The following is a 14,752-nucleotide window of genomic DNA, read 5'->3' as shown; positions in this document are numbered from 1 at the left end:
GTATTTAAAAGGATATTTGCTTAGTAAAAGAAGCCAACCTGAAAAGGCTATATACTGTATGATTTGAACTATATGACATTATGGAAAAGGCAAAACTCTATAGAGACAGTAAATAAATTAGTGGTTGCCAGAGGTTGGGGAGAGGAAAGGAGGGATGAATAGGTGGAGTCCCAAGGATTTTTAGGGCAATAGAGCTGTTCTGTATGATATTGTGATGGTGCATACATGTCATTATACATTTGTCAAAGCCCATGGAATGTACAACACAAAGAGTGAACCCTACTATAAACTGTGGACTTTATGTAAGAAAAATGGTAGCAATATTGGTTCATCAATTGTAATTAATGTCCCATACCAAATGCAAGATTTAATAATAGAGAAACTGTGAGTGCAGGGCCAAGGGAGGGGAGGATACATGGAAATTCTGTATTATCTGCTCAATTTTCTGTAAACCTAAAACTAGTCTAAAAAATAAAGCCTATTAATTTTTTTTAATTTCTAAATTTTATCAAACATTTTGAGGTGTTTTGCATTGGGAGAGTTTTCAGGTAATCTTATCTGCCATCTACCACAAAAGAAGATTTTCTGTTTTGTTTTGACGCTTTTTAAAATCTAAAATTAAAATAATTATTTGTATTTCTGGCAAAACAAATATTTTTGCCTATTTCTTTGTCTTAGAGCCTTCAGGGAGAGTTGGAACCAGCATCATTTTCCTGGACATATGAAGAAATTAAAGAAGTTCACAAGCGTTGGTGGCAACTGAGAGATAATGCTGTAGAAATCTTTCTAACAAATGGCAGAACACTCCTGTTGGCGTTTGATAACACCAAGGTAAATTCACCCTTATTAATTGATATATATTGTTTAAGTGCTCATGGGCCAATGTAACTATACTCATACTGAAATCGAATAAAAATTGCCGTATTTCTTAGTCCTGATTAAAGTGAAGCCTTTGTTATATGAGGATTGTCTTTTACCTCCAAAATGAGGTAAATTCTGATTCCCCCAAACGACTGAAAGGAGTAATTTAAACTTGCTCAGTGTGTAGCGGAGTCCATCTTTGACAAACTCTCTTGACCTCTAATCCTGTCGGCCACCATTTCTCTGCTCTCCTTTATAGAAAACCTGTTGGGGAAAGTTGCATATGCTTGCTGCCTCCAGTTTTCTTTTGAAATGCTTCAGGCAGACTTTCTTCTCACAACTCTCGTCAGGGTCATCGGTAACCTCTATGTTGCTAAACCCCTAATGTCATAATCTTTCTTTGTCCCCATTTTACTTGACCTATCGGCAGTGTTTGACCCAGCTGATTTTTCTTTCTTTAAATAAAACCTTCCTCCCTGACCTTCTGGGTTACTATTTTCTCTTAGTTATTATATCTTACCCCAGCCATTGCTTCTCAGTCTTGGTTGCAGACACCTCCTTGGTGTGTTGCAGGGCTCATTCTTCAGACCTGTTGTCTTCTCATGAAGTCTTACGACTTTAAAATACCATCTGTATTCTAACAACTTACAGATTTATGTCAGTACCCAAACGTCTCTCCTGAATGCCACACTAATTTAACTCCCGACTGGTGTCTCCATTTAGAAGTCACTAATTTGCATCTCAAGCTTAACCTGTACAAAACTGAACTTCTAATCTTCCCCCCAAAATTTCCTTCCAGTTTTCTCTATCTCAGTAAATGACAACTCCATCTTTCCAGTGCCCAGGCCAAAACTCTTGAGATTATCCAAGACTCTTGTTCTTCTCTCATCCCCTGCATACACTCTATTAATAGGTCCTGTTGGCTCTGTCGTCAGAATACATCCAGTCTGACTGCTTCCACGGCTACCATCCTGGTTTAAGCCACCATCATTTCTTGGCAGAATTATTTACAATAGCCTCCTAACTGGCCTTCCTGCATCCATACTGTTTCTGAAGTCAAATAAAAATTGCCATATTTCTTAGTTCTAATTAAAGTAAAGCCTTGGTTATATGATGATTATTTTTTGACCTCCAAAATTGTGTTAAATTCGGATTCCCCAAAATGACCGAAATGAAGTAGTTTAAACTTGCTCAGGGCCAGGCACAGTGGCTCATGCCTGTAATTCCAGCATTTTGTTTTGGGAGGCTGAGGCAGTCAGATCATGAGGTCGGGAGTTCAAGACCAGCCTAGGCAACATGGTGAAACCCCGTCTCTACTAAAAATACAAAAATTAGTGGGGCATGGTGGCACATGCCTGTAGTCCCAGTTACTTGGGAGGCTGGGCAGGAGAATCACTTGAACCTGGGAGGCGGAGGTTGCAGTGAGCCAAGATCATGCCATTATACTCCAGCCTGGGCAACAGAGTGAGACTCCATCACAAACAAACAAACAAACAAAAACAAAAAAGAAAAACCTTGCTCAGTGCTATAGTGACTTTCAGCTACAATGACTTTGACAAACCCTTTCTTGACCTCTAGTCCCTTCACTACCATTTCTCTGCTCTCCTTTATAGAAAGCCTGTTAGCCCCCCTTCAGATTGTTCTCAACACAGCAGCTAAAGTATGTTGGATCATATCTTTTCTCTGCTCAGAATCCTTCGGTCACTTTCATGTCGCATTCACTTGAAGGCATCGTCCTTCCAATAACCTGATAAAGCCCTGGATAATCTCATACCTTGTTACCTCTCTGACATCATTGTCTACCATTCTCTCCCTCACTGTTTCCTCCATCCATGCCTTGAATGTCAGGCACACCAGTGCCTCATGGACTTTGCATTCACTGTTGCCTGGAATGTTTTTCTCCTTAGAAATCCAAATGATTTGCTTTGTCACTTTTTCAAGTTTCCTGATCAAATATCTTCCTATCAGAGAGGCCCTCCCTGACTCTATAAAATAACCACCCCTCCCTCTCCACCAAGCATCCCTTACCTCCTTTACTTTGGTCTGTTTTTCTCCATAGGATGTATTAGCATCCAGCATTTTCTGCCTCTTCCCCAGTAGAATGCCAAGTCTTTGCTTTGTTAAGTTCCAGTTCTTCAGAATTTTGAATGCTACTGGTTGTAGGTATTCAATTCATATTTGTTGAATAAATGAATGCCTCCTTTTCCTTCCAGGGCTTGGCTTATAGTCTGTCATAAATTCCTTTCTGTGGACCTTAGCATCAACAATTGGCAACCTTCAGATTTAGGCTACAGGTTTAGGATGTTCTATTCTCTGTGGTTTTGCCTGTTCCATAACTACCAGTACATTTCCTCATTAAGTTCGCTCTCTTATTATCCATATCTGTGGCTCTTCTTCCTATGTCTGAAGCATATGCCTGCTTAGAATGGGTATTTCGTATCTGTTTTTAGCAAAGTTGTCTTGTCTGTTTTTTTCATTTATTAACAATCATTATTTAATTGCTTTAAAAGAACCAATACCCTTTTTCTGTGACAAAACTATTGTGAATCTCTAAAAAAGAGAGTTTATGTTTTCAATCAGTAGTGAAAATCAAATATCCTATTTACATAGGATACTTTATTTATTCTTATGAGAGAAATATTATCACTCCCATATTATAGACATGGTAACTGTAGCACAGAAGGCTAGCAGGAAAATAGACCAGATCTGTCCAATTCAGAAGACCATGCTGTTTCTACTATACCATATTGCATTTATTTAGAATGAAACTCTTCTTTTTTCCTTATTTTTTTTTTAGTGTCTTAAGTGACTTTTCTATACAAACTTTTTCTTAGAAGTTTTTTATTAACATATTTCTTCAGCAGCAAAGCATAGTGGTGAAGAGCCCAGCCTTTGGAGGATGACCTGGACTTGAATCTCAGTTCTCTACCCATTAATGTTACTGAGAAAAAAATATTTTCTTGGAGGACATGAGATTTGTAACATGTCTATAATGTCATGGGTTCTTTGCAGAAAGGTGCCAATAAGACTAAAAATAATATCTGGGGTTTTTTTTCTACTTCCCTTTTAGGTTCGTGATGATGTATACCACCATATACTCACAAATAACCTCCCTAATCTTCTGGAATATGGTAACATCACTGCTCTGACAAATTTATGGTATACTGGACAAATTACTAATTTTGAATATTTGACTCACTTAAACAAACATGCTGGCCGATCCTTCAATGATCTCATGCAGTATCCTGTGTTCCCATTTATACTTGCTGACTATGTTAGTGAGACACTTGACCTCAGTGATCCGTTGATATACAGGTAAGTTAAAAGAACCTTTAGGGTTCATCCATTCATATGTTGTACTTCTTTATTAAAGTTTTTATTATGAAAAATTTCAAACATGCATAAAATAGAAGAATTATATAAGAACCCAAATACCTATTACCCTAGTTCAACAGTTGTGAATTATGAAGATTTTTGCCAAACTTACATTATCTTTTTTCTTCTATAAGGCAAATCACAGACATCTTGTTATGTCACTTCTTTGTTCTGCAGTATGCATCTCTTTAAAAAATAGAACACCTTAACCACAGTGCTATTATCACATGTAAGAAAATTGACAATAATTCCATGATATCATCTAATATCTAGTACATTTCCAAATGTCCTCTGATTCTCTCAAATATAGTTTTTTATAGTTGGTTGTCTTGAATCAGGTCCATTATCATGTTTGGTTGCTATATCTCTGAACATATACCTAGAATCGCCTTTTTTTTTTTTTTTTTTTTTTTTTTTTGAGACAGTGTCTTGCTCTGTCACCAGGCTGGAGTGCAGTGGCACGATCTTGGCTCACTGCAACCTCCGCCTCCTGGGTTCAAGCGATTCTCCTGCCTTAGCCTCCCACATAGCTGGGACTACAGGCATGTGCTACCACGCCCAACTAATTTTTGTATTTTCAGTAGAGACGGGGTTTCACCATGTTGGCCACGCTGGTCTCGAACTCCTGATCTCAGATGATCCACCCATCTCAGCTTCCCAAAGTGCTGGGATTACAGGTGTGAGCCATCACGCCTGGCCAATTTCTGAGTCTTTTTGACAAGACCATATTAGTTTCCTTGCTTTCTGACACAACAAAACATCCTAGGCTCACCTTGTCTGTTTTCTTCCAATAAATTTAGAAGAAATGAGAGAATGGGAAATCAACATTTTGAAACCTCTAGTGAAATAATTGATTCAAGCAATAATCATCAATGGATTAAACCATTAGGTACAAATTCAATGGGAGCCTGAGCCCACAGATCAAACTGAGCATCATTAGAGTGGAATATCGTAGGCTTCCTGATACAATACAATATAAAGCTCACTCCTCTCAACCATGCAGAATGATAAATAAAAAAAAAAAGGAAAATATATATAAAGCTCACATCAGCACCTATAAAGGATTCTTGACAAATAAAGAGTTGAACCTGAACCTAAGCAAGACTTTTCCAGTCTCTAGGAAATATAGGGGTTATGGGAACAAACTAAATGATGTCACAGGAAGCAATCAGAAAATACAGAATGTGAAGCCTCCAACAGAATAAATGACCTGGTTTTTCCAACAAGTCAGTGTCAAGAGAAAATAAAGAGAAAAAATACACATAAAAAATAATGGCTGGCTGGGCGCAGTGGCTCACGCCTGTCATCTCAGCACTTTGGGAGGTCGAGGCAGGTGGATCACAAGGTCAAGAGATCGAGACCATCCTACTCTATTACTAAAAATACAAAAATTAACCAGGCATGATGGTGCATGCCTGTAGTCCTAGCTACTTGGGAGGCTGAGGCAAGAGAATGGCTTGAACCCGGGAGGCAGAGATTGCAGTGAGGTGAGATCACACCACTTCACTCCGGCCTGGGCGGCAGAGTGAGAGACTCTGTCTCAGAAAAAAAAAAAAAAAAAAAGTAGGCAGCCATTTTAAGTGATTTTGCTCTATTTTTAGATGTTAATTTGTATCTATTCTATAAAACTGTTTTTAACAAAGTTTTTATGATTAGAAAAATCTCAAAGACAAAATTAGTGCACTTAATACCACTAATTTCAACATTCCTAGAAAATAGTAATTTCTATTTAAAAAAAAAAAGATGTATCAACATATGGTTAAGCAGACCTGGTTTGACTCACTGAAATTTAGGTAAATCTTGCTGTCAGTCTAGTTATGGTGCTGCAGGTTGAAATCCAGGTGGTCCATGCCTGTGCCAGACCAGATGGTTCCTCAGCCAAAAAAACCTGCCCTTCTTCATCAGAGCTTTTTCTTTTGAGCCTTCAAGTGCCACACAGGGACACAGATTCTGATTCTGACACAGAATCAGAACCACATGATTCTGTAGCTTGTAAAAGTGAGGATTCATTCCTGGAGGGATGAGGATTCATTCTCCTGCTTCAAGGAATGTTGTCGTGTGGTTCACATTCTGTGAACAACGGCACTGACACTTACAAAGGTGTCACTTTGTATGCGTGCATACATACTCTGCACTATGCACAGTGTATCACTCACCATCTACTAACTAGGTAGCAAAATATTTATTTCAGTTCTCACTCTCCAAATCTCAGCTTGGTCATTTTAAGCACATGTTATTTCTTCAGTTTTTACTAACTAGGCTAGTAATTACACAGCATCTTCCTCTGTTCCTAAGTTCTGTCGAAACTGTCCTTCACTCTACACTGCCTAACTAGATGTAGAGTCTGGAAAATGGGACACTAACTTTCAGGGTTTGGTCTAGGAATCTGCTCCCACAAGCAGCATCAGTTACGATTCTCGAGGAAGCTGCAGAAGGGAAAGAAAGATAGTAGTAGCCATTCTTATTTAGACTACTTGTAAGTCAGGAATTCCTAATACTGACCTGGCTCTGTGGGGAAAATTCTACCTTAATTTCTGAAATCATAATTTTGAATGGTGACTGTTAGTTGCAAAACAACATGTTTAAGCAGAGAAATAAGGGCGGAGCATTTTGTTGACCACTTACCAACTTACAAGATGCAGACATCTAGGGAGCTTAATCTTGACAGTATCAAAATATTTAATTTTTAAAATTATCCTTTTCTCGTAGAAATCTCTCTAAACCTATAGCTGTTCAGTATAAAGAAAAAGAAGATCGTTATGTGGACACATACAAGGTAGCTTTTGTTTTTACTCATACTTTATTAAATGAAAAATTGTGTTTTGTTTTACAGACTTGTGTTTTACCTAATTTTAAATTTATACAACTGATTTTTTACCTTCTTGTACTAGGATTGACCGACAGCTAGAAATCATTATGTGAAATGAAATATCATCTTCTATCCTGATTTTCTGAGAACACTTTGCCCAGAAAAAGAATACATTCATTTTGGCACAAATTGAAAACCAATAACTCATTGTTTATTCAAGTATATAGTAGTCACATTCCTTATAAAAATCACAAAGATTTCCAGGGATCTGCTATTCATATCCCCTAGTGTTATTTATATAATAGTGTTAATATTTTTATAATGTACCATAACCATTAGTCATATTCAGGAAATTATCCATTGGTTTATTAAGCAAAAATTTATCAGATTTTAACATTTTAAAAAGAAAATGAATTACCTTTTTCTGTGAAGTTAACATTAATGAAATTCTATTGGAAATTCAAAAAAATGCAATAACTACACATTACATTCTTCACAGGAATATCAAGACAGGAGCAACTGAAACACTTTTCTCATATTCATTACATTATTTTATGCCACAGTTCCTGAAACATCCCTCTAAGCATCTTATGACTGTCACTACTTGATTCTTCAGCAGTTGAAAATGCGTCATTGCTGTGGGAATCAAGAAGTAACTCTTAATTCACTATACCTGACTTTGTTATCAGAATCAGACAGAAGCTATAGGAGACAAGAATAGTGACAGATATTAAATGTTTGGCTGAACTTCCTACTTTATGATGGGAAGACAGGAGTAGTGAAAAATCACCATATTCTCTCTCTCTTTTTTTTTTTTATCTCTGGTAACTGCACTGTAAAACAGACTTAAAATGTTATATTATTACCAATAATGTGACATAGTTTTTACATTTCTATTGCATTTCTACTTCTAGAGAAGCAGTTCTCTAAACAACATAGCATTACATCTTGAAACTCTTTTGAAATGAAGACATCTCTAGTGACAGAAGCACCTCTCATTTGTTGGGTGCTTGATCAGCTTAGACATTATGAGCCATTAGTTAGGAGGTGGAGTGCTCAAAGTTGGGTAGGTTTCCTATGAAGGAATGAAAGAGTGAATGTGGAGATGGGAAATGCTTCCGAGTGTTTGGGTCTTAGTGAGGCACCAAGGAGAAGACTCCCAGACACTCAAGGAGGCTGAAGTCTCTGGGGCAAGAGTGGGAGGGCCAGCCATGGAGAATGGCCTCAAAGGGGTAGCAGAGAAGGAGAGAATAAAAACCATCCAGCACTTTTCTAGTGTTGCCTGGAGCCCACCGTCATGAATTCTCTGGATTCACTGTTTCTTTCAGTACTTGGAGGAAGAGTACCGCAAAGGAGCCAGGGAAGATGACCCTATGCCTCCCGTGCAGCCCTATCACTATGGTTCCCACTATTCCAACAGCGGGACTGTGCTTCACTTCCTGGTCAGGATGCCTCCTTTCACTAAAATGTTTTTAGCCTATCAAGGTAAGAATTTTTTTAATAACTGCATAAAAATCATGTTGGGTCATCAGGAAGGAAAAACAAACAAACAAAAACTTAGGACTGACTTTCTAAGAACTATTGAGACTAATCAAACTACAGGAAAAAGAATTCTATTTATTCCTTCCCCAAAATTCTCCTCAAAAAAGCTGTAGTAAGCCAAATCATCTTGCTAATGTCTCAAATTTTAGCCTCAAATTAAATGTCTAAGTTTATAGAAGTGCAATTCACTTTTTAAAAATTAAGATATAATTCACAAACCATGAAATTCACCCTTTTAAAGTTTATGCAGTTCACTTTTTAAAGACATTCTACCTAATACTTATTTCAAATCCAGTAAGTTACCTTTGGAGCCTGTGTACATTATTGTAGTTTATTATAAAGGCAAGTACATTATTGAGGTTTATTATAACTAACTAGTTAATAAAAGAGGCACACTGGCAACTGCACTGTGGTAGCTTTCTAGTTAATAATCTTCTACCTCAGCATTTTAAGTGACAGACTGGAGGCCTGAACGTGACTTAGATAAGAGTGAATTTATATTTTTATGCAAGGTGGGACAGACTCACCTGTAGTTTCTAATGAGAACTGTGATGTTAGTTCTATAACTCTTTCTCATGGAATCCAGAATACTTTGAGGAATCATTATCCGTTCTTTTACTCAACCATTCTTGAACTACGTCATGCCTTTTACTCATGTACAACCTATTGGAGGAATGAATTTGTATTCACTCTTATTGGTCTACAGAAGGGGCTTTCCTATGTTTGTCTGTCTGTAAGTAAACAGAACAAATGTTCTATATGACAGCTGTTCAAATATTTGAAAATTGTTGGCCTGTCCCCTTTCTCTCTCTGTCTTGTTTTTCCCCTGGCTAATTATCCTTGGTTAATTTGACAGCAGATTGAGGGCCTCATGGGTGCATGGTCCTATCCCAGCTGCTGCAAGGAATACCAAAAAATAAATAGGACAGTTTTGTACTAAATAAGGTGTTTTTTAAACCAGTGTTTAAGCTATCCTTGTTTGCTGTGGTTTCCAAGCCTGTCACTATTCTGAAGATCTTTCTGGACATGTTCAGATTTGTGAATGCTCTTGACGAAAAGAAAAAGGCAATCAAAATAAAAAAGAATAATTCAGATGTGTTTGGGCCCCTACAGTGTTTAACAGAACTGTTACCTTCCTCCATCCAAAACTACATTTCATTTAATGTAGCCGAAGAATCCATTAATATAAAACTACCAATCAACTAAAATTTATAAATATTTTTATTCATGTTACTATTATGAATGTATTCATATATAATATGTTTTCTTCATTATGTATTTATGAATATATTTTGTTTAAAACCTAGGACTACCTCTGTCTCCATTCACTTTCATCTTACTAGTTTCAAGTGATATCTCTTGGCTTTTGAATTTATTTCTTTGGTTTAGTACAGGGATTCTCCACCTTGGCACTGTAGTCATTTCGAGCTGCATAATTTGTTTGTCATGGGAGCTGCTCTGTGCATTGTAGGACATTTAGCAGTACCCCTGGTCTCTCCCTACTAGTGCCAGTGGTACCACCACTGCCCACAGCCCATCCCCCCAGTGGTGAGAATCAGAAATGTTGCCAGACATTGCCAAATAAACCCTGGAGGGCAAAAGTGCTACTGGTTGAGAACCACAGGTTTAATATATGCATATTCTAGATAATAGGAATTTGTAGTAGTACTGTTTAATAAAATGTAGGAAAATACAGAGAATCTTAAAATCTGAACAGAACCTACCTGATGTGCTTCTCTTGTTCCATATTTCTTTAGTCTTAACTCTAGATACTTTGACCTCACCATAGCGTTACAAAATTACCTTAATTTTTCTGTTTAGTTTTTTTGTTTGTTTTTGAGAATTACCTTAATTTTTCTGAATTCCATTTTGATTGATAACTTTTTCTACTGAGTTAGTAGGTATTTCTTTAAATGGCCTTCCTTACTTTCTGAGAAAAAGTATATGTTCCTAAACCTTATTTCTTCCCAGATTTTATTTAGTGGCCAGCCAATGCCAACTGACTCAACAGAATAGATGAGAAAGTAATACAAGTGACAGAAGATGTTGCTCAGCAGAGCAACTAAGGCTGGGAGAAGAAACCTGATGCTGCGATGTGTTTGTGGCAGTCTCCAAATGAAAAGATGTGTTCAAATTTCAGCACGTTCACAGGCGTTTTAGATGATGCAATATGGTTCCTAAGAAACGTGTAAACTGCTACTGTTTTCAGGGGCCAGCTTTTGGATATCATTTAATATTCTAGGCCTTTCCCTATGGCTAGAAAGTCTGATCATTGTTGGCGGAAAAGAGAGTCCAAACTTGATTCTTGATTATTAATAGTCTACCCTGGGGAAAAAATGAACAAAAGAGTGACTATGCTTAGTTTTATTTTCATTCATAGGAAAGTTTACTCAATTCTTTTTTTTTTTTTTTTTTTTTTTTTTTTTTGAGACGGAGTCTCGCTCTGTCGCCCAGGCTGGAGTGCAGTGGCCGGATCTCAGCTCACTGCAAGCTCCGCCTCCCGGGTTCACGCCATTCTCCTGCCTCAGCCTCCCAAGTAGCTGGGACTACAGGCGCCTGCCACCTCGCCCGGCTAGATTTTTGTATTTTTTGGTAGAGACGGGGTTTCACCGTGTTAGCCAGGATGGTCTCGATCTCCTGACCTCATGATCCGCCCGTCTCGGCCTCCCAAAGTGCTGGGATTACAGGCTTGAGCCACCGCGCCTGGCCAGTTTACTCAATTCTTTAGCTCAGAGTTAGAACACCCAAAAAACAACGCACCGTAACATACGCCAACCCCCGCCCCCTACCAGGAAAAAAAAAAAAAAAGAAAAGAAAAGAAAGGAGAAAAAGTAGTCTTAACAATTCAAAGTGAAGGAATCATTTTGCTCCCTGATGGGGAAAAAACTGTCTACCTACTTGAACTTCAATTTTCCTTTTTCATTATTCATTCATTCAATAAACCAAACATTATTGAGTACCCATTATGTGCAAGGTATGGGTGATATCCCAGGGCCCTGTTTTTGTGAAACTTTCATTCTACTTTGATAGATAGATGATAGTTCAACAAATAAATGATATAAACTAATCTAAGTATATGTATTACAAAAGCATAGAACAGATGAAAAATATAATATCTCAAGTTTATAGAAATACTTATTTTCAAGAACATGAATAACTTCTTTTAAACTATGGGCAAACAAACTGAGCATTATTTTAATCTTTTTGAAGTAGCAAAAGTAAATTAATTATGATAGGCCTCAAATAGAATTAGGTCTTTATGTCTTAATTGTATTATTTGTATTTTTTCATAGATCAAAGTTTTGACATTCCAGACAGAACTTTTCATTCTACAAATACAACTTGGCGACTCTCATCTTTTGAATCTATGACTGACGTGAAAGAACTTATTCCAGAGTTCTTTTATCTTCCAGAGTTCCTAGTTAACCGTGAAGGTACAGCAATAGATTATTTCTTATTTATATTTCTGAGGGCTTGCGGTTATTTTATTTTGTAATTTTCCAAAAATGAAAATAGCTTTTTTAAGTCCGAAAAATTTGAGTCCCCAAATAAGAGAAAATGTTTTATATTAAGTATATAATTCTATTTTCAAATAAGCTTGAGGATTTTAAGTATTTTATAGGACTAAATATGTTTGGAAAACTGTAACTTTTAACTATTAAAATTATTTGTAAATATGTATTTTTATTTTATTATAGAAATTGCTTTATTCTTTTTTCTGAATACAAAAGTTATAATGTGCTAATTACTTTAAAAATAAGAGGTATGGCTTTATTGAAAGCAAAATGTAAATTAACTGAAATCTCAATTATTTTATGAGGAATGACCAAAATAAAAATAAAATACTCTGCCCAGAATGATCTAATAACCAAAAGGAATACTGGAGTATAAAATTAAATTTTCTGTGATGCCAACCAACAGTCTTGGCTGCCAACCTTAGCTATTCTTAAATAGAAGAGCAGCTAACCCTTTAAGGGGTGTCTTTGGGTCATTTCTTACGTTACTTAATTCTATAATTTTATGTGATCCTTAAGAGCATATGAAACTGAGCCTTAAGAAGTTGGTGTTGGGCAAATTATGTTAGAATTTTGTGGTATAGTATCTGTGTCTCTGAGGTTGTTTGATTGATTATTGAATCATCAGTAGATTCATGCCACCCTAGAGCTTGTTTCATAGTGTTGCTCGAGTGAGAAATGCCTCAGTCAAACATCAGCACCTGCAATTTGGGGTGCCTGCCTCGAAGCTTTTTATTTAGGACTCCTGTTTAAATCTACTCCCTGTTTTTTCTGTCCATGGTCTCTTATATGTATGTTCTAGCTATCTATGGCTGTATAACAAATAATCTCAACACTTAATGGCTTGAAACAATAACAAATTTATTATCAATCATGGATAATAAAATTATTTTTTATTGGTCAGAAATAAAAAAATAGGTCAGAAATTCAGAAACAGCCCAGCCAGGTGGTTTTAGCTTAGGGTCTCTCATGCTGTTGCCTTCAGGTTTCTGGAGGTGGAACAGGCAGAGGATGAAGCCTTAGGTAGCTGGAGCACATCATCCTCTCTTCATGCTGTGTTAGTGCTTTTTCATGTGGTCTCTCTGTGTGGGCTAGTTTTGGGCTTCCCCACAGCACAGAAGCCCTGGATGTCCTACTTGGCAACTCAGGGTTCCAAAGACAAGCGTTCCAAGAGGGAGACGAACAGAGGCTGCATGGCCTTTTCCAGCCTGTTCTTAGCAGCCACGCAGCATCACTTCCACTGTATTCTTCCTATTCGTTGAGGCAGTCACAAGTGCCTTCCTAGATTCAAAAGAAAGGAAGATAGACTTTGCCTTGTGATGGAGAGCAGCAAGATTCTGGAAGGGCATGCAAGACAGGAAATGCTGTTATAGCCAATTTTGGAAAATACAATTTTCTACAGCATATATCACATCATTTCCTATCAGTGTTCCTCTGGGACTCTCGTACGTCAGTTGTCTGCTTTGAGTCAGGAGTGTCTGCCTCTGTGATGTTCCCTCAGAACACCTGAAAGCTGGGAAAGCTTGAGTTTATACAAATACCCTGTTATGCACCCCAGCCCCAGCCCATTCCCAGGTGCCTCCTTCACTGTTAAATAAGTTCCTGCTGCTGCCTCTCCTGAAGCCACACACATGGAGTTCCACAGGTGCTCAGCCAGTCCATCCTAAATCAACCATGCAGCTCCTCCGTACGATGACTGCTGAGCTTTCTGAGATGCTTCCATCCCCATCCCATGTGAACTTATATATGCCCTTGATTTATATTCCATATCATATCATTTCAAAATACTTCCCAAGTATTTTGGTGAAGAGCCTTCTGTTTTTCCAAGATCAAAACTTAATTTTATATGGAGCTTAATCAGCTTTAAAAGGTCCTTTTAAATTGGTATTATGTTGTGGTGTTCAGCAAACTAGAAAATGTAGCACAAAAAGCCATTTCTGTTTAAAGGTAGCATTTCCTTTAGGATATTTTTTTTAAATAAGCACTTCTGAGATTTTTGTTTATACTGGCAGACTGATGAGACAATTAGATATTAGCTCATTTACATCACAGAAGAACCCTCTTATTTCCTGTGTTGGGATAATTTTATTATCTATGGGAATGCTTAGTAGAAAGGAAGTCAGAACAGACCTATAGACTTATAAAATTAATAGACTGTGGCAATTCATTCTAAGAATGTATATACTTTATATTAGTTGAGTTTTTAAACTATAGAATACTAATATTTACTAAATATAATCTTAAATTTATTAAAATGTTAATGCCAATAGTTCAGAAATGCTTCTACAAAGCCTTAGTTGGATTCTAATCGGGTTTACAATTGAATAGATATTTAAGTACTAAATGCCCTTGAAGAAGTGAATAGTGAGAATATTGGAATTAGTAGGCAATGGTTTTCTCCTTTTCTTCAATATATTATAAAGTGGTAGAAAGATAAAGTTGAAAGATCTCAAATTTAATTATGATAGCATTAGCTCACATAACCCTATTAGTAGGTAAATAAGTAGATGAGCTGTGGTGTTTCTTATTTAAAATGTAAATCCTCCTTCCTATTCCTTTTTTCGGTTGTAGCACACAAACAGCCATTTTTGTGAACTCTTAAGAACTGCTCTGTGGCTGAATGAAACCTGCTTTGGGAAAGTTGAATATT

At 37.0% G+C, this 14,752-nt stretch overlaps 1 protein-coding gene across 5 annotated transcripts in view; it reads left to right on the top strand.

Moving 5' to 3' along the window:
* Window positions 1–14,752, top strand: part of LYST (lysosomal trafficking regulator) — a 229,277-nt gene that overhangs the window by 171,742 nt on the left and 42,783 nt on the right. For all 5 annotated transcript variants that reach the window (XM_030937161.1, XM_030937164.1, XM_030937163.1 and 2 more), the window contains 5 exons: window positions 679–831; window positions 3,932–4,176; window positions 6,946–7,012; window positions 8,374–8,530; window positions 11,881–12,021. In XM_030937161.1, coding sequence (XP_030793021.1) covers window positions 679–831; window positions 3,932–4,176; window positions 6,946–7,012; window positions 8,374–8,530; window positions 11,881–12,021 — 763 coding nt within the window. The remainder of the gene's footprint in view (window positions 1–678; window positions 832–3,931; window positions 4,177–6,945; window positions 7,013–8,373; window positions 8,531–11,880; window positions 12,022–14,752) is intronic.

Source organism: Rhinopithecus roxellana, chromosome 8, assembly GCF_007565055.1.
Source record: "Rhinopithecus roxellana isolate Shanxi Qingling chromosome 8, ASM756505v1, whole genome shotgun sequence".
Classification (NCBI taxonomy): Eukaryota; Metazoa; Chordata; class Mammalia; order Primates; family Cercopithecidae; genus Rhinopithecus; species Rhinopithecus roxellana.
The sequence above is the reverse complement of the archived record's forward strand: the minus strand, read 5'-3'. Positions and strand labels throughout refer to the sequence as shown.